A 20,152-nucleotide genomic window follows, 5' to 3' on the forward strand; every position below is an offset into this window, starting at 1 on the left:
GGTCACTGAGCACAAAACCAAGCTTCTGCTGGCCATTCCAGTCCTCTGACCTGAACCCTACAGAAAATGAGTGGGGTGAACTGAAGAGAAGAAGCACCAACATGGAGCTGTGAATTTAAAGAGTCTGGAGAGATTCTGGATGAAGGAATGGTCTCTGATCTCTTGTCAGGTGTTCTCTAACCTCATCAGGCATTAAAATTGTTAAACTGGCAAATGTAGGTTTCAAAAAGTATTGAATAAAAGGGTGCCGTTAATTGTGGCCAATGTGTATTAGAGAAAAACATTTATTACATAATGATATTTCCTCCCATTTTAAATTCTTATTATCCAATGAAAGGTTAGATTTTTTTTTATTTAAAAAAAAATAAAAGATGAAAAATATTAACAATGTAGATTAATTGTCACAGCCTTCTTTGATCATATTTACCAAGGTTGCCGACATTTTTGGACATGACTATATATATCCTCTAGACGTTCCGTTTTTCTCCTCCGTATGTATGCATGTATGTATATATGGGTTTATCCTCTTCCATCTACTTAATCAACACTTAGTCCCAGACTTGATAGTCCCTACTGAGCGATTGCTTGGTTTAAGGCAAAATTTCCCTGTAAAATGCAATAATATCAGGAATCTGTGATTTGTTAATTATCTTTTATTTAATTGACAAAAGTACAAAGAAAAGATTTCCAAAGTTATCACTGACCAACATAAATGTATTTTGTAAATATGAACAAATTTTGTTTTTGACAGCTGCAACACATTCCAAAAAAGTTGGGAAAGAGCCATGTTTAACACTGTGTGTATATACACGCATGTATTTACATTTTCTGTAAAAAAAAAAAAATGTTTATTGCTAGAAAAGACCAGTGACATCATTTTTCATCTATATTCTTGATTATGGTAACAGGGTTGCAAATATTGAAAATGAATGGAGCATTAAATAAAAAGCTTAATGATCAATATTTATATGAAATTATCAATATTTTAGTAACGTCAACTGAACAATTCACTGAGCCATTTGCTCAATCCAGTTTTGTTCCCTCTATGCAAGTTAAAAATGGGAGTGTCACTTGCTTTAGTCCTGTGCAATTTAAAAACAATTTTTGGATACCCTTAGAAAAGCTCAGCCTCATATGTTGCATGTTCCCAGCATCAGAAATGGAGCAGCTTCAGATCAGTCCTGCAGCCATGCTGGAGGACGAGATCAGCTGGCTTGATAATTTCGAGCCCACTTGGACCAACGAGCTGGAGACCAGCGAGGCCGACAACATCCTGCTGGCCGGACACCTGCACCTCATTAAAACCCTGCTGTCCCTCTGCGGCAGTGAGAAAGAGCAGTTCGGTCAGCCACTTTTCAGATAAATATGACAGCGTGATATGCATATAGAGAGCCGGATGTGAAGTAAACAAATCTTGTTAATGTGCTGCAGGTCCTTCTCTGATCCAGCAGCTGTTGGACGACTTCCTGTTCAGAGCGTCTCGTATCATCCTGAACAGTGACAGCTCATCTAGCACCACAGCATCTATCCACGACTTTCACCCAAAGTAAGAGGAAATGCATGCATTTAAACACATTGATACGCAAGTTGCTTCAGCTACTTTTAGTAATCATGTCTGTGTCTCAGGTGCAGTACAGTCAGCAGTCGTCTGGCGGCGTACGAGGTGCTGGTCATGTTGGCTGACAGCTCTCTTACTAACCTGCAGCTCATCACTAAAGAACTGCTGTCCATGCACCACCAGTCTGACCCATCTCTCACCAAAGAGTTCGACGTGAGTCCCATCACCAGTCCTTATATCTCTTGGAGGAAATTAATTCTGCTATAAGAGCTTCCAACAGATGTACTTGCATTCATTCCTGTGTCATTGTGTGTGTGTGTGTGTGTTGTCAGTATCTTCCTCCTGTAGACAGTCGCTCTGTGTCTGGGTTTGTGGGACTGAAGAACGGAGGTGCGACCTGCTATATGAATGCAGTGTTCCAGCAACTCTACATGCAGCCTGGTTTGCCTGAGGTAAACGTTGCTCTTTTATCACTGAAGTAAGTTTAGCACATTCTCTCACCACTAGGAGACACCCTAACATAGAAGTATTAGGAGTGAACTGGATCGAGGAAGTGTTAATTGCTGTATTGCTAAAGGATGATTTTTGTGTGCTTGTATGACCTAGTTTGTTTTAAAATGTTACTTTTTCATATTTGAAAAAGTGTTTTTGATTGGTTTTAGTATATTTTCTTAAAAACATTTTTCCTTCTACCTATGATGATGCATACTACACAATTAAAAACATCATACTCAACAATACTGCATTGAATGAATCCAATATTTACTGAGAGTCAGAGTCAGTGTTGAAAATATTGAAACTGAAGTTATTTTCATCACAATTCTATTTAGTCAGGGCACGTTAAATTGATCAAAAGGACAGAAAAGGCATTTGTGTGTCAAAGTATTGTTAGTTTTAAATAAATTCTGTTCATTGCATTCATCAAAAAATCCTGTAATAGTAAAAACAAGTAATAGTTTCCACAAAAATATTAAGGAGTAATCAGTTTTCAACAATGATAATAATAATAAATGTGTATGTGATAGTGTATTACTGACATTAAACTATTATACTAATATTTTAACCTAATTATTTATTTAATTTTTTGTTTGTTATTTAATAAGGTTTTTATGGTGTTTGTCTTTATAAAAGGTTTCGGTTACAATTTGAACCTTGTGTGTGTTGTAGGCTGTCTTGTCAATTGAAGATGACATTGAAAACCCAGAGGAGAGTGTGTTCTGTCAGGTGCAGTCTCTGTTTGGTCACCTGATGGAGAGCAAACTACAGTACTACGTACCTGAAAACTTCTGGAAGGTGAGATCCACTGTTACGATATGTCTGGAAATATTGATATGCACACAGTGAACTGAATTTGGAATAAATGCTGCCAAATGTGAAAAATACTAAAGAGACATTTCTGATTTCAGGTAATAAACTAATTTAAGGGTAGTTTATTAGATACTCCAGAGAATTTGAGGAAAAAGATGTCAAATTTGGATGCTTAAATAAAAGTCATTGATATTAAAAATGTACTCTATTGTATTTTTATTATATATATCTTTATAGTTTTTATTAAGTTTTAGTTACTTTAGTACTATTTTAGCACAATTTAAACAAAAGAGAAATATTGGCTTTTTTATATTTTATTTTATTTAAGCTAATGTTATTTTTAATTTCAATTAATGAAAAAAATCAAGGACTTCATTGTTTTCATCACTTGGTTGGTCTTGATGCAGATATTTAAGATGTGGAATAAAGAATTATACGTGCGAGAACAGCAGGACGCTTATGAGTTCTTCACCAGTCTGGTGGATCAGCTTGATGAACATCTAAAGGTACAGCTCACCTGAAGTCCCTTGCATTCGCAACTGCTCATTCACAGTCTGAAGTGTGTTTTAAATTCTCCTCATTTTCACCCTTACAGAAAATCGGTCGAGAGCAGATCTTCAAGAACACATTCCAGGGCATTTTCTCTGATCAGAAGATATGCAAAGACTGCCCACACAGGTAAGCCTCACTCACATATCATTCCACACCTGAAGACCTCTTTATAACATTAACTTGAGTTTTTTTGGGTTTGCTCTGTAGGTATGAGCGCGAGGAGACGTTCATGGCTCTGAACTTGGGGGTGACGTCCTGTCAGAGTCTGGAGATCTCTCTCGATCAATTTGTCAGAGGAGAAGTCCTGGATGGCAGCAATGCTTATTACTGCGAGAAATGTAAAGAGAAGGTACAGTCTGATGTGTTTTCATTCATAAAGAACTGCAGGGAAATACAGCTGTACTTTGTACTCACACATTCTGTGTTGCAGCGGACCACTGTGAAGCGGACCTGTATAAAGTCTCTGCCCAGCGTGCTGGTCATCCACCTCATGCGATTCGGCTTCGATTGGGAAAGCGGCCGGTCCATCAAATACGATGAGCAGATCAGAGTAAGATTATATGCAGCATCAGCTCTGCTTCAGTTTACATGTTATGTAGTGTTAGCCTGCAACTAATTACCAAAAATCTCACTTTTGATCAATTTAATGTATAATTGCTAATTTAAAAATAAAATCTTACCAACCTCAAACTTCTGAATAGTAATTGGGGCTGTCAGTCGATTATAATTTTTTATAGAATTAATTACTTGATATGTCGATTAATTAATGTAATTAATCACAAAATAAAAATGTCTGTGAAGATACCCACAAAAGATTATTTAAAGCTATGTTTGTGGTAAATGAGAAAGTATCAAGTAGACATTACAGATTGTCGCTTTAGAAATAAATATTTGATTTGATTCTACATAAAACTTATTACACAAACATTTAGGCTACAACTGCCTAACATAAACTATGGAACATAAAAGAAGATCATTTGAGAAATATCTCAGTATTATTTGTTCATACAATGAAAGTCATTGGCAACCAAATCAGCTAACAACAGTTTTCAAAATACTTCTTTTATGTTCCACAAATGAAAAGGTTTGAAAGGACACAACTGTAAGTAAATGTTGATAGAATTAAAATTTTTGGGGTGAACTATGCCTTTAACGTTTTATTTTTATTGGTATAAATAAGAAACTAAATCTGCCAGCAGGTGGCGGTAAATGTCTTCATTAGTTCAAACGGCTGATTCATTCAGGAATGAAGTAAATGGCTCTCTCTATGAATGGGTCTTTGAATCATTGATTCACACGATTTGTTCAAAATAAGGATTCATTCAGAAACTAAACACCGCTGTTTTGCTCGAAGACGTGCAACAATTCTGCTATGGCTTTAAAGGTAATATGTTCTCTGCAAAATTGAGCAAAAATACATAATATTGTGTTTAAAATATAACACAATATCAACTTCTTATTTACTGAACTGTTGTATAAAATCACATTTAAACTTGTAATATTACGGGATAAAATCAGCATTTGTGTGATAATGCTCTCGCTGCTCGTGTGATATAAATGAGACAAAAACTCATACATGGGCATTTTTTGCAGCAATATCTTGAATTTTAGGGCATAACTGCATTTAAGGAGTTTTTGCCCTGCATCATATTTGTCAACAGTCAACTATATGAAGTGTAAGACGATGTACAGGTCTGGGGGTGGGGCCAATGCATCAACTGCGTTAAAATATTTTAATCACGTAATTTTTTAATAGCTAATAAATTAAATTAACGCGTTAAACTGACAGCCCTAATAGGAATATATAATTGATTTGCATCTACTTGAATAATTTGTGTTCACTTTTAGTTCCCCTGGGTGCTGAACATGGAGCCGTACACGGTGTCAGGAATGGCCCGTCAGGATTCAAGTGCAGATCATGGAGAGAATGGGAGAGGGGGCGAGGCTGGATCAGGGGGATCACCTCGGAAAAAGGTCACCATCTCTGAGAACTACGAACTGGTGGGAGTGGTGGTCCACAGCGGACAGGCCCACGCAGGACACTATTACTCATTCATCAAAGACCGACGGTGAGATGGCAAGAGAGAGTGTCTGTTAACATGTTGCTGTTACTAGGTGTTTACTTGCTGTCCCAAGTTAATAGAGAAAGTTTGATGACTTGGAAGATGGTAGCACACCTCACCTTATCAGGCCTTACAAGTTACACCAGGATTTTCCAAACTGGGATTTGTGAGTTGATAAATATCTAGTTTAGTTATGAAACTCTAGGCTCATAGATCCTTTACATGCAGTCTGCTACTAATCACATAATTTACTGCATGGCACAAGTTGATTGGCCTCTGCTGCTTCAAAACCCGCTGAAACCCTCCACATCCCCAGCTCCACCTGTCTAGATCTGCTATTTGATTTATGTGTCTTTATTCTTGTAGCAGCAGATCTTACATGTTTACAACGCATGTCTGTGTATCTATTGGCATTAGCAAGTCCATATTTGCTCTGCAGCAGCAAGAGCATGTGGCAGATATAATCCACCAAGACCAAACACACTAATATTGTCATATCCATTAACTTTCTAAAACTATTCCAAGTTGTCGTGATTAAAATAATTTTAAAATGAAAGCAATTAAAATGAAACATTTAATAAAAAAGATTATAAAACGGATAGTTCTGATTGGTTGAGCAACGTTCGAAGCCATTGTAAATTACACTACAAACCTACACCTTTGTTTACTTTGTGTGTTGCTTGGCAACCACTTTGTTCCAAACACAATTGTTTCTGAGGAACTACATTGTTTGGTGGAAGAATACTGTTTTTATTAATATCATTACACTTATTTGCTCTGTTTTATTTTGTGAAACCTTACTAAGTATATGGAATAACCGTTTTATAAAAGCAATAAGCCCTGTGAAACCGTGGTTTACAGTGAATTTATAACAGCTAAGGGGGTTTTAGGCACTCCTCTTCGCGTCGTGCTTAACAACGCCCCTTAGCTGTTATAAATTCACTGTAAACCACGGCTTCTTTGGGCTTATTGCTTTATTAAACATTTTGTTTTTCTCCATGTCATGTGACTGTTAACCTACATCAGAGGACTGTTGATATATTGTTCAATTATTGAAATCATAACTTAGGTGGTACTTCAAATAAACATTTTAGGTCAAAGGGGTTTGGCTGACAAAAGTTTGGAATCACTGATCTCTAGACAAACGATAAGAAAATAATTCTAAGTAATAAACTCAGTTATTACTTAGTAATAACTAAGGAACAAATCCCTAAAGTATGAAAAGTAGTAAGAGATTATGACATGCATTACAATGTTACGCAAAGCTTCTGTTAAAACATTCCAGAGAGCTTGTGGTTGAACAATACATTTATGAAGTTCTGCCGAGTCAATTTCCATACTGCACAGTCTATAGGACATACTTCAGCAACCGTAATATCTGAAGCATGTTTCTGGGAGGTCTTTTGCCCCTCTGTGTGTATGTACAGTACCCTCCAAAAGTATTGGAACAGTAAAGACAAAATTGCTCTGTTGACTGTGGAGTCAAGACATTTGCAAATATGATTAAAAGATGAATATGAGACAAAACTACAGAAAGTCACATTTTATTATTACCCGTTTCAACACATAGATGTTTTATCAAATTAAAAGAACAGCACTTTTAGAGTTTCATCCCTCTATCTGATGTGAGCATAAGTATTGGAACAGTTGCCTCACAGGTCTTTCTAAGTGATCAGCTGGGTCCTGTTGCATTAATTCTACAGATATTAAAAGCAGGGAATGTGTCGTATCAGTTATATCCATTACTTCTGTATTCTGAATCCTGCAATCAATGATGACACACACAAACCAGGATGAAGATGAGGGAGCTGACTTTGAGAGAAAAGCAAGCAATTTGGATGCTAAAAGAAAAGAGGAAGTCAATTAGAGCTCTAGCAAAAACAAAGGGCATGGAGAAATCAAGAGTTTGGAAATCACCAAATCATAAAAGCTGTGAAAATGAATCCTAAAAGATGGCAAGTGATGGGAAAGCAAAAATGTGGAGAAAAAAAGGGAACTGCAATGATCCCAAACATACAGCCTCATCTGTAAAGCATGGTGGAGGTGGTGTCATGGCATGGGCATGCATGGCTGCCTCTGGGACAGGCCCTCTCAACTTTACTGATGACTTGATGTATGATGACAGTAACAGAATGAATTTGGAAGGGTACAAAACCATCTTGCCTACCAATATTCAAGAAAATGCCACAAGATTCATTGGGAAGTGCTTCATATTGCATCAGGACAATGACCCAAAGCACCCTGCCAGTTCAATCAAGGAATTTATAAGGGCAAAGAAATGGAAAGTCTTAGATTGCCCAAGTCAATCTCCAGATTTAAATCCAAATGAACATGAATTTCACCAGCTGAAGAGGAGAGTAAAGGCAGAAACTCCCCAAAACAAGCAACAATTGTAATTGGCTGCATTAAAGGCTGGGAAAAGTATTTCAAAGGATGAGACCAAGTGTCTGGTGATGTCTATGGGTCCCAGACTCACTGCTGTGATTGTGCGCAAGGGATCTGCAATTAAATGATAGCTTTTAATCTTTTATATCTGCCTTATGTTCAACTGTCCCAATACTTATGCTCACATCAATGAGTGGGATGAACTCTAAAAGTGCTGTTCTTTTTATTTGATAAAACATATATTTGTTGAAACGGCTAATAATAAAATGAGACATTCTGTAGTTTTGTGTCATATTCATCTTTTAATCATATTTTCAAATGTCTTGACTCCAGAGCCAACAGAGCAATTTTGTCTTTACTGTTCCAATACTTATGGAGGGCACTGCATGTAAGTGTATTTATGGGTCTCTGGGGGGCCGTGCTTCTGTTTTTGGCAAGAGTGTTTTTATGAGAGCCTTAAACTGTCCCAGATGCTTGGCAGCATGATGGTGCTTTAAACTGGTGCATTTTTTGAGGGAATGAAGGAATGTTTGGGTGACCAAGCAGAGTTAAGCAATGTCTGTAATATGCATTTTTCAATGCTTTAATTTCTTTTAGGGGTAGTTCACGAGGACGCTGGTATAAGTTTAATGACAATGTTGTGGAAGAGTTTGACATGAACGATGAGACTCTGGAGTATGAGTGTTTTGGAGGAGAGTACAGACCCAAAGTTTATGACCAATGTAAGTTATTAATATATCTTTAAATCCATATAAATTACTTAAGCACCAAGTCAGTAAAAAAATAATTAGACTTTTACATAAACTCAAGCTGAGGTCTATTTATACGTTTACTTTATTGTATTTCTTTATTTGTTATAATATTAATTTTATAATCATGAACTGGTTTCACTGTTATTGACCGGTGATTATTTTATATGGGCCTATTTATTTATTTGAACTAATATGTAAAATACACCAGTATTTTATCTTAACTTAGTCTTACATGGATTAAATGTCACTTGTCATTTTCATTATCATTTGAGTTTATATTATATTAACATTTTGCCACTGTATTCACATGCTATAGCTAACCCCTACCCAGATGTGCGGCGGCGCTACTGGAACGCCTATATGCTGTTCTACCAGCGCATCAGTGACCAGAACTCCCCCGTTCTGCCCAAAAAGAGTCGAGTCAGCATCATGAGACAGGAGGCAGAGGATCTCTCATTGTGAGTTAGCCTTTTACGTCCTGCATGAATGTTTGAGTATGGATGCACTTATTAATGTTCATAATCCTTCACCTCAGGTCAGCCCCATCGTCTCCGGAGATCTCACCCCAATCCTCCCCACGGCCACCCAGGGCCAACAATGACCGCCTCACCCTGCTCACACGCTTGGTCAAGAAAGGAGAGAAAAAGGGTCTGTTTGTGGAAAAGATGCCTGCTAGGATCTATCAGGTAATTGATTTTAAGGCCTTTTCATGCATTACAATTCTAATGTGACTAAAAGAAATGTTCCAGGTCTGACAAAACATACTATACTATAACTATAGTTATATTATCCATGGTGTTTGAGACATTTTGTTGCTTTCTCAAAAAGTTCACAATTTACATTTTTGGATCTGTAGATGGTGAGAGATGAAAATCTGAAGTTCATGAAGAACAGAGACGTTTACAACAGTGATTACTTCAATTTCACAGTGTCTCTGGCTTCTGTCAACGCGGTAAGCTCTGAGCATTCAGCCTCGTTTATAAGTTCTCTATATCTCCTGTACTCAAATTTCAGCTTTATACTGTTTTTCAGACAAAGTTAAAGCATCCATCATATCAGGCCATGGCCAAAACCAGCCTGCAGCTGGCCGTCCAGTTCCTCTTCCACACTTACCTGCGTACCAAAAAGAAACTCAGGTGGGGTGATGCTTTTGTTTACAATACTTAAACTCAAGGCCTGTTCACACAAGGTTATTATCATTAAACTATTACTAAGACAAGAACAAGTGGTGGAAATTTTTTTTATATTTAATTGAAATTAAATTATATTTTTTTAAAAATGAAAAAAAGTTTTTTAAACATTGAATTTATTAATTAGAATTGATCATTTAAAATAAACTGCATTTGTAATGCACTGTGAAAGTGCATAGAATATGAGCAAAATCTTAATTAAATAAAAAATTGAAATGGCCTTTTTTCAGTCAATATCTCATTAAACGAGTCGCCCAGTTGTGGCTTTTATCGGTTTATTTAATCAGTGTGGGAACTCTGACGTCTTCTCTCTCAGGGTGGACACAGAGGAGTGGATCGCTACCGTGGAGGTTTTGTTGTCCAAGAGTAGCGAGGCGTGTCAATGGATGGTCCAGTACCTGGTGGCACCTGAAGGGCGAGAGATCATCAAGTGAGCATCACATCCAAACCTCTATGCACACATTGGAACTAAAATCGGCACTGGCTAATAAATAGTAAAACTAACCAGACTATTGGTAATCAGACATGAAACACAAATATCTTTATACAGCTTTATATTTATTAGGGGCAGGCGATATACCTGTAGACACGATTAACTTGGTAGCTCTTAAAGTGACAGCAGTCTAATATTCCTGCTGTCTGTCATTCATATTAATCAAACAACAGAAGAGAGAAAATCTCTCTTTGTTTACGTTTCGTAGATCTGCGTTCATCTCGTATATCTTCGTTTCGGTTTCTCCTTTTAAATGATTAATATTTACTATTGTTAGCTGCTGATATTGACAGCTAATTCCTCTCACGCAGGTGCAGAACGCACGTGTTAGTTTGCAGTCGGCTGTAGTCTAAGCGGTGTGTTCAAGCATGGCTTTTTGGTCCGACACGAGGCGACAACACCTTTGGCTTTTGTCGCCGCTAGTTCTTTGAAGTCAGCTTGGTGTGTCCTGGACTTTAATGGTTCCATTTTTGCATGAAAGGCTAAAGTATTTCATAATTCAAAAGAAATTTCATCATTTTGATAGAAAAAATAAAACAAGAAAAACTTGCTTTTATATTTCTAGCAATGGGAGCAGTGTATTGTAAAGAGGGAGAAGAAAAGTGCAACTGTGGCTGCAATTGCTGCATTCTTACCTTATTTAAAATTAGATCAGCTCTTTCCACACCTCTGTAAATGGGTTTATACAAACAAGCATTGACGCCAAAAAGTATCTGACACTTAAATTTGCAAAATATCAAACCAAGTAGCATTTATTTTAAGTATCCATAATTATCCAAGTATGTTTTGAGGCCACTGTACATTTAACTTATGTCAGATGCTCTGTTGTACAACTGGTTTCTACCATAAGAACTAAACAAAAATGCATGGAAATCACAGATGACACCTTTGTTTTAGCTAGTGCCCTCTTCCCCCAAAGCCAACTATCGTGAACACCTGTGTTTGTGTGAGTGTAAGTGTGTGGTCATAATTGTATAGCTGAAAATCAATAGCACATGTGGGCTATGGCCACAGCTGCTTTCTGTCAACCTGAAATATGGGCTAGTACAGGGATGTTAATGTGTAGAGCATGACTTAGAGGTTCTCCGGATTAGGCGTAAGGGGGCGTAGTGCACTGCTACACGATTGGCTGGTTCGTATCGAATGTTAGGGCTGTCCGATTATCATGCAACACCTCAGCAGAAGCCAGGGAATGTTCCCGATGGTTTTATGATCCAGCTCTAACACACTTCCAACAAAACAAATAGTTTCCCTTATCAATAGAGACCTGGAGCCATAATTTCATAAACTTTTCCCCCTGGATAGAGCTGGCTCTGTAGGGAAAGTTTCCACAGACCTCCCAACCAGCTCAGATACGCCAACATCCAGCGTCTCCTACCACATGTTCATGCAAAAACTTGTTGAAAATCAACTGAATTAACATTGTTAATGGGTGAACCTCATGAAGCACATGTTTTTCTCTCTGTAGGATCTGTCTGTTGGAATGCAGTGTGCGGGAGGTCCGTGTTGTGGTGGCCACCATCCTGGAGAAGACACTGGAGAGCGCTTTGTACTTCCAGGACGCTGGGTTGGACTGTCTTTTGGACATGCTGCTCTCTTTATTGGATAAGGACATCCCGGATAACTGCAAGAACTGCTCTCAGTACTTCAGCCTCTTCAGTAACTTTGCACAGAAGGTGAGAACAATGTCGTCACTCACTGATGTCCATTAAGAAATTATATAGTAAGCTCCAAAAAAAAAAAAAAACAAGCACCACAAAAGTGGCCCATGCAGCTGATATTCTGTCTTCTGAAGCCACACATAGGAACCTTTGGAACAAATGTAAGTTATTCACTGATGATTTGTTTTAGGGCTGTGGGCCGTGTCAGCTGCTGCTAAAACATTCTGCTTATCGTCGGATGCTTGTCTTCCTTTTGGGACCCAACCGGCAAATCAACCAGGTACTGCATTGTTCTACGGCTTTTGAATATTGGGGTTTGCTTAAAGAGATGGTCCACCCAAAAATGAAAATTTTGTCACCATTTACTCACCCTCATGTCCTTCCAAACCTGTACGAGTTTGTCTGTGGAACATAATAGAAGATATTTTGAAGGATGTTGGTAACCAAATAGTTTTCATTCCTTGGATTTCCATTGTATGGACTAAAATACAATGAAAGTCAATGGGAACCAAGACTGTTACCGATATTCTTCAAAATATCTTCCTAAAGCCCCTTTCACACAGAGATTCCGGAAAATACACAGGTAATGTGTTCCGGCAATTGTTCCCGGGTTGTTAGATTTGCTGCATTCACACTGCCAGTGATTTCCCGGAATCTGTGCGTGCGTTCACACACAACCCGTAAAAGTCCCGGAATGACACGTGACATCATCGTGTGACGTATAACGTACGAGTCGAAAATGCTAGACAGCCAAGAAACAGGACGAATGTCAAGAAGAAAAGCGGAAGTGTTTGTACTGCTTTATAAACATATTTTGTTATTCACCGCTCTCCGAGTTTAAAACACAGACTAGTCCCTCCGGCACTGCAGGGCTGTATTATTGAAAACACCCGCTCAAAGAGTCGCACGATAACTATGTCATCACTATGACACATCCGTTACGGCATTGGCTCCGGCTTTTGTTCACACAGCGCAGGCAATGTTACTAGGTCCCCAACCCGGGATTGATCCCGGAATCAATCCCGGGTCGTGGTTGCGTTCACACAGAAGGCACTCCGGCAATTTTCCGGGACCAACGTGCAGTGTGAAAGGGGCTTAAGTCAGTCATAATGGTTTGGAATGACATGAGGGTGCGTAAATGATAACAGAACTTTCATTTTTGGGTGAACTGTCCCTTTAGGTGCTAATGTTGACCTGCACTGTTTAATGACTGTGTTAATGACGTTCTGTGTTTCAGCACCGGCGCTGGAGTTCGGCACAGGCTCGAGAGTTCCTGCATCTTCACAACACTCTGGCCCTGATCGTGCTGCACACAGACCTCACGTCTCAGAGGACGGAGGGTAAGAACACACGATTTTTGAACACACACCAAAGTTATTATCACTAATTAAAAATATTATGAGGGCATAAAAATGTAATGAGACAAAAAAAAATGTAAACTGTAGTTTGCAAAAGAAATAAAATACTAATGTGCACTAAAAAGAAAATACTTACTTAATGCATGTTCTTAAATTCTAACAGCATTACTGTTTCTACTGTTTTTTGATCAGATGAATGCAGCTTACCGACCCTAAACTTTTGAATGGTAGTTTACATTATAAAAAATGATACATTTAAATTTAATCAACAAAGTTAATCAAACATCCATTTACCTGTGCAGTCTTCTGCTTGTTTAGTTATTAATGGTTCTCTGTGCGAGGGATGAAGTAACGGTGAGATGTGAATACTGTTGTCGTGTGTTCAGCTCAAGGAGTGTTCAAGCACGTTTCCTCAGGACTGGTAGCTCCATCTTCACCCCTCCTGCCTCTACATCCAGACATCAACACGTTACTCTTCAAATCAGAAGAGCAGGTGTATCTCATGGAGGTAATGCTGCCTCTTATTCTCTCTCTGCTGTCTCTGTCTGTCTGTACTGCACACTGCTGACTGAGTCACATGTCTTTCAGGTGATGTTTGCCATGCGTGAATTGTCCGGCCCATTGTCGTTTCTCATAGAGATGATCACATATTGCTCATTCTGTAATGAACCTTTCTCACTGGGAGTCCTACGCTTACTCAAGGTTGGTACCCTGACATTTTAAATTCTAAAGAAAAAAAAAAATGTATACTTTGTTTTTATTAATTAATCATTTAAATGTTATGTATTTATATTTGTAATTAAGGATTTATTCATTTATTGTACACATTTATAGGATAATATGTAGCTGTATAACATTGTATGTTTGTGTAAAGTGAAAAAATATCATACAAATATACAACTCAAAGTAATCTCGGCAGAAAAATCGTTGTTGAGCTGATCCGTGCCTGTGTTTGTGTAAAAATAAACTTACAACGAGCTTTCTTATGACATGTGACTTGTAGAACCATCTGGAAACGGCTCCTCCTCACGAACTTAAGAATGTCTTTCAGATGCTCCTAGAGATCCTGGTGAGTGATGGCTATGTACGGTCTTGAAAACAGTTTATTGTTATAGTTTATAATGATGTAACGCCTCTCTTCCTTTGACCTGTCAGATGATAGAGGATCCTCTGCAGTCTCAGAGGCTCAAATATGCATTTGAATCTGAAAAGGGCCTTTTGGGTAAGAACTATATAATTTGGCTCTATCCGTGTGAGTGTTTCTAAGATTAAATTATTTTGTGATAGTATGCGATTCTCGTTCTTTCACAGCTTTGATGCATCAGAGCAACAATGTGGACAGCAGTCGCTGCTATCAGTGTGTGAAGTTCCTGGTCACGCTGGCACAGAAGTGAGTGTAGAGCACTGGGATCAAATTAGGAATACTCACTCAATATGGGTATTAGCATAGACATTGTGTTTTAGGGATATATGATATAATATAGGCATTTTGGTTAATATTATGCCCCTATTATGGGTTATGAAAGGTTCATATTTTGGTTTTGGGAGTCCCCAACAACAGGTTGACATGCATACAAGATCAAAAAACACTTTCATTGTCTTATAATATGCATTTATTTATATACACTTTAATATTAACTCGTATCTGTCGATATTGGATATTTAAAATGTTCATGCTAATTCCCTCTATTTTTACATTTACCTTTGCTGTCATCTAACACTTACTTTTTAATGCTTTTTTTTTTTGTATAACATTTTAAAAGCGTTAATTTAATAACACTATTAAATGTAATCAATAGCCAATCTCAAAATAAGTGTTCATTTTTCATGCTTCATAATTGTGATGATGTTTTAGTCACTTGCATTCATAGCAGTTAGTTTTAGTTTTAAATAATTACTTTTCCTTCATTTAGAGAAAATAGTATTGAATTTTAATATCAGGCATTTACCAGTTATCGGGCATAATAATTATGAGTAAAAAAATAATTATGAATAACGATAAAGGCCCGTTCACACAAAGGACGATAAAGATATAGTTCTAAAAATCATTCTCAATATTAAAGAATCGATGCGTCCACACCACAACTATAACGATAAAGGCGCAGAGAAACCGTTGGAATCACTTTCAGAACTCATTTTTCCAGCTGATGAACGATAAAAACTTGAGAGCCAATCGGAATCAATGAGCTCGAGAATTTAAAGCGGCAGACGCGCATGCGCTTAGAATATCGTTTGCTTGTGTGGACGCTAATATCGTTATCGTTATCATTGTTGGTGTGAACAGGGCTTTAAGCCAGTACCTGCCTGATATATTAAACGTCTACTATTTTTCTTATTTTTAAACAATAATTCCACATTCCGCAAAATCGCATGATTTAAAAACATTTTAATGTACAGTAGAAAAGAACTTTAGTACTGTTTAGTAAATAACTTTTTGAATCGGAATAAATAATGTCTAACATTTTCTGCTCCCAATATCCGTGTTTCTGGCAGAAGTGATGTTAAATGTAAACAATTTGTTTCTGTTAGATGTTCTCCAGCTAAGGACTATTTTAAAGAGCTCTCGGGACATTGGAGTTGGGCAGTGCAGTGGCTTCAGAAGAAGGCAAGAGACCACAGATACACACACACACACACCAGTGCTACTTTATTGTGAAATAGCATCCATTGTTGAATTCCCCTTCTCTCCTCTTTCAGATGTCTGAGCACTACTGGACGCCTCAGAGTAACGTATCGAACGAAACATCCACAGCTAAAACCTTTCAGCGCACCATCTCAGCACAGGTACTGCACTCACAATTCTTTACATTATACATAACCAGAATAATACATGATTATGTATTTGTCAAACTTAAAATGTACAAGATGTATATCTTTAAATAAATAAATGATTTACTTAGAGCTAGCCACCCATTTTATGAGCCGTTAGGAGGGCATTTGAACTGCTGAGTGAAGTTTAGTGAATGCTGGTTTTTGTGTTTAGGACACTCTAGCTTATGCCACTGCTTTACTGAATGAGAAGGATCAGTCCGGCAGCAGTAATGGATCAGATGGCAGCCCAGCCAATGAGAACTCAGACAGAAGCCTCAGACAGGTAGAGCTCTGTCTGTCATTTATTCAGCAGTCCATCATCAGTTACATCATATGATAAAATACACTAGTGTTTAATAAATAATTACATTTACTCTTTCACCATTCCCACCTCTTTTTCTCTCAGGGATCTGAATCCCCCATGATGTTAGGCGATTCTCGAAGTGATCTAGAAGATGTGGATCCATAAAGCTTCTCAGTGTTTTTGCGCAACAAAACAACACAAAAAAGTTTCCCTCCGACGGAGAGATGTTGTGGCTCTAAACAGACAATCAGAAAACTGCATTTGATCTTCTAGAGACTGGAAATGGTGCGACCAGTAGCAGCCAAAGGGCCCGTCGGAGCGTTCGCTCTTCAGGCCGCCTCGTCCGAAACGTGAACAGAGGCGAATGTGTTTTTTTTTTTTTTTTTTTTTTGGTTAAAACCTGGCTGGATGAAATTAGAGTTCAGGTCTTGGAAGTTATTTAGATGTTTCATCCGGCTTGATGAGTTCTGTCAGACCAGTGAGAATTAATAAAAATGGAGGCGTTCGTTTCCTTGACGTTTTTACACCGAGCTACTACTATGGTGCCAGACGGGGTGTTTTAAAAGCAGTCAGCGTATATTTGCCAATGTAATTAAGTAGATACTATTCATGAGAAATGTAAAGATGTGTTCCATAAGTGTAATTTCAAATGTAAAATAATATTTTTAAGAATCCTTTACTGATTTTCTTTATTTTTTGTGGATCTGTTTGAGAGGTGCCTCAAATTTATTCGAAAAAAATAAGAACTTGCCAAGTCTCTGAGAGTCAAATAATCACGTTTTTTCCTTTCTCTTTCTTGCTGGTATTTTTTAAAGCACTTTATATTTGAATTCAATTTGTGACAAATTCATCATGTGGAGACAACAACGGACGTCCCGCGCTGCTCTCTGTCCATCGAGTTTCTTGAATAGGAACAGCATGCGGCAAAAGACAAGCTCTTTACCCAAGTGCTAGACAGAAATATGATGGTGGACATTGAGGACTGACCTTACAGCGGAAGACACATTGCATCAGCAAATGCATCCGGAGACACATATGCAACACAGAGACGCTACTGACCAACAAGCTTTTCTTCTTCCTGAAAGACAATGAGTGCTACAATCAAGTGAGTTTGTCATTGAAAAACTCTCATTTCTTTCTGTTCGTCTGTTTTGATGTTGTCTCGTGTTGCTTAGGTATGAAGATCTAGGGACGTGAAAACACTTTTCAGGGTTTGTTTTGCCAAATTTGTCCTTTTTTTGTTTGTTTGCCTGCATCATTCTGTTCAGTCTGCCTTACGCAATGCAAATCGGATGATAAGGCGAGGATGGGGCGGAAAGGGGGTGAAGGGGGAGGGGAAAGAGAAAGACGGAGGTTGTTGGAGGGACGAAAAGTTCTCACAGAGTAGTAAAGTGCCTTTACTCGACTCCTTCCCTTACGCCGCTCGCGTCCTCGCCTTGAGACAAACCAGTGGACACGTCATGCTACACAAATGCCTGAACCCACACAACATTACGATAACAACGCACACACGTATACTCGGATGGCTCGGCCGCGCTCATCTCCGAGCGCCATATGAGGACACAGGCGGCGTCTCGTACGTCACGGTCCCTTGTTTGAGCCGAGCCTGTGATGTCCTGCTTTCAGGAAGTCTGCAGGGTGATTCGGCTGCCGTTTGCTGCTCATTTTGTATTTAGACTAGAACACTTAGCGACATTGCTTCAATGTTTACAGCGGAAGAACCTCAATGCCAACTCACACAAATGTTAGTGCTGCTTTTTACCTCACAGTCACCTGCTCCTCGCAACTTTCACGCGCTTCTGTGCATGTTTGTACATGTGAGAGACTGTTGCTGGAAAAGAACTGCAAAAACCGGCTGAAAGAAGCTGGTTTATAGAATAAATCTTAAACCAGTTTAAGTGAATTTATACTGGTGTCTCAGCCCAGCTAAGTTGTGTTTAGGCGGTTTAGTGTCCAAAAACATTTAATACCAGCCTGATCAGGCTGGAAGAGCAACTAAGAAAAGCAAACCAGATTAGACTGGTTTAAAACGGCAGAGCCAGCCTGGTTCCTTAGCTGGTTTTAGGAGAGTTTGGGGCACATAAACTCTAGATTGGTCAGGGTGGGAGACCAGATAAAACCAACACACTGTTTTAAACTGGTTTAACATGTTTTGTCAAAAGGGCCAGCCTGTTTTTCTGGTTTTACAGTGGTTTGGGGCATTTACACTTAAGATTGCCCTGACTAGGAGACCAGGCCAAACCAGCACACCATCTTGAGCTGGTTTAACATGTTTTTCTGCTTGTTTGTTTTTTCATGGCCAGCCTGGTTTGCTGGTTGTTGAATGGTTTGGGGTACTTAAATTCAAGATTAGTCAGGCTGGAAGACCTGATAAAACTAGCAAACCATCTTAAACTGGTTCAACGTGTCTTTTTTTTTTTTTCAACATGTCCAGCCTGGTTGCTGATGGAGTACCTTAGTGGCCCTTAAACTCAAGATTGATCTGGCCGAAGGCCGGGAAAAAACAGTAAACCTCTCAAGGCTGGTTTAAGTAGTCTTTTTCAGAATTGTCTTTGACTTTTTGTCTCTTTCTTTTGGTTTTGGCCTCTAATAGTCAGCAAAACACTACAGTACTCACAACTGCCTTCATGCTTTGAATCAGTAAATGGTTCATTGCTAATTCACTGCAGTAGATGTGGTAAGTGTTTGGGACGATTAGTTAGACAGGCTTTAGGATGACCGGAGGATTATTTTGAAACATTTCAGGACTAAAGGCACACAGTTCAGTACAATTGATGGGAGAATTAATCAGATCAGTGCCTAAACATAAGGCTTTTTTCTTGTTTTGCTGAAATATGCACATTTGCAAAGATATCACACTAATTTCAGCTCAACTGCCTGCTTAGGTTTTCACTAAAGGAGGCTGTATGATATTGTGGGGTTACAGTTTATACCCAGTGTTGTAGTCTTCTTTGAAATACGGTGTACTTGAGTGAGCAGGGTGTGTTAAATCTATCCACAAATCTGATCCTCCTCCATCCAATCAATCTTTTTTAATCTTTCCTAAACCTGTAGATGCCGTACCAACCACTTGGTAGATCTGTGACGAGGCTTAGTTTTTAAGCTGGGTGTCAGGACTGGGTTAAAGATGCTTGAAGAGTTTTTAATAACTGGTGATTCTTTGATTCATTTCTGCTGCGAGTGTGTGTGATGTGTAAAGGAATCTGTTAATGCATGTTAAAACCACATTTTAATTTGTACATCAGAGTTTGACAATGAAAACATTTGATATAAAAAGGAAAAACTGGAATGCACAACTTTTCAGACTGTGATTTTGTATGTGCCAAGTCTGAAGTAGACCATTACACGAAGTTGTCATAAAGTTTGCAATATAAAAATATACATTTATAAAAAAGAATTACACTCTTATACGCAGTGCACATGCATAATAGGAGTAAATGCTCTTGCCAGAAATCGTGAAAATAGATCTCTGTTTCAATTCAGAATATGCGTAAAGTTAAAAATGACAAGTGCTGGTCCTGAATAAGTCAAAGTGGTATTATCTATAATATCGGTTACCGATATTGGAGATTTTTTTTAATGTAACAGTATTTGTACGTATTTTATATTCTGTTAATATAAAAATGAAAAGTGCTGGTCCTAAATAGTCAAAGTGGTATTATCTATAATATCGGTTACCGATATTGGAGATTTATTTTAATTTAACAGTATTTGTAC

General features: G+C 38.2%; 1 protein-coding gene across 1 annotated transcript in view; it reads left to right on the forward strand.

Moving 5' to 3' along the window:
- The window catches only part of LOC306880614 (ubiquitin carboxyl-terminal hydrolase 24-like), a 73,664-nt gene extending 53,937 nt beyond the window's left edge, over positions 1 to 19,727 (forward strand). The window contains exons 39-66 of the mRNA XM_079434246.1: positions 1,152 to 1,343; positions 1,432 to 1,546; positions 1,627 to 1,771; positions 1,891 to 2,010; positions 2,726 to 2,851; positions 3,274 to 3,372; positions 3,462 to 3,544; positions 3,626 to 3,767; positions 3,849 to 3,968; positions 5,267 to 5,487; positions 8,464 to 8,588; positions 8,935 to 9,076; positions 9,154 to 9,304; positions 9,475 to 9,570; positions 9,651 to 9,754; positions 10,125 to 10,238; positions 11,770 to 11,977; positions 12,153 to 12,242; positions 13,200 to 13,302; positions 13,707 to 13,828; positions 13,909 to 14,022; positions 14,324 to 14,389; positions 14,476 to 14,542; positions 14,632 to 14,710; positions 15,850 to 15,925; positions 16,018 to 16,104; positions 16,304 to 16,414; positions 16,538 to 19,727. Of these exons, the coding sequence (XP_079290372.1) occupies positions 1,152 to 1,343; positions 1,432 to 1,546; positions 1,627 to 1,771; positions 1,891 to 2,010; positions 2,726 to 2,851; positions 3,274 to 3,372; positions 3,462 to 3,544; positions 3,626 to 3,767; positions 3,849 to 3,968; positions 5,267 to 5,487; positions 8,464 to 8,588; positions 8,935 to 9,076; positions 9,154 to 9,304; positions 9,475 to 9,570; positions 9,651 to 9,754; positions 10,125 to 10,238; positions 11,770 to 11,977; positions 12,153 to 12,242; positions 13,200 to 13,302; positions 13,707 to 13,828; positions 13,909 to 14,022; positions 14,324 to 14,389; positions 14,476 to 14,542; positions 14,632 to 14,710; positions 15,850 to 15,925; positions 16,018 to 16,104; positions 16,304 to 16,414; positions 16,538 to 16,600 (3,281 nt within the window). The 3' untranslated portion in view covers positions 16,601 to 19,727. The remainder of the gene's footprint in view (positions 1 to 1,151; positions 1,344 to 1,431; positions 1,547 to 1,626; positions 1,772 to 1,890; positions 2,011 to 2,725; positions 2,852 to 3,273; positions 3,373 to 3,461; positions 3,545 to 3,625; positions 3,768 to 3,848; positions 3,969 to 5,266; positions 5,488 to 8,463; positions 8,589 to 8,934; positions 9,077 to 9,153; positions 9,305 to 9,474; positions 9,571 to 9,650; positions 9,755 to 10,124; positions 10,239 to 11,769; positions 11,978 to 12,152; positions 12,243 to 13,199; positions 13,303 to 13,706; positions 13,829 to 13,908; positions 14,023 to 14,323; positions 14,390 to 14,475; positions 14,543 to 14,631; positions 14,711 to 15,849; positions 15,926 to 16,017; positions 16,105 to 16,303; positions 16,415 to 16,537) is intronic.
- Positions 19,728 to 20,152: the final 425 nt, after the last annotated feature.

Source organism: Barbus barbus (assembly GCF_936440315.1).
Source record: "Barbus barbus genome assembly, chromosome: 14".
In the NCBI taxonomy this organism is placed as follows: domain Eukaryota; kingdom Metazoa; phylum Chordata; class Actinopteri; order Cypriniformes; family Cyprinidae; genus Barbus; species Barbus barbus.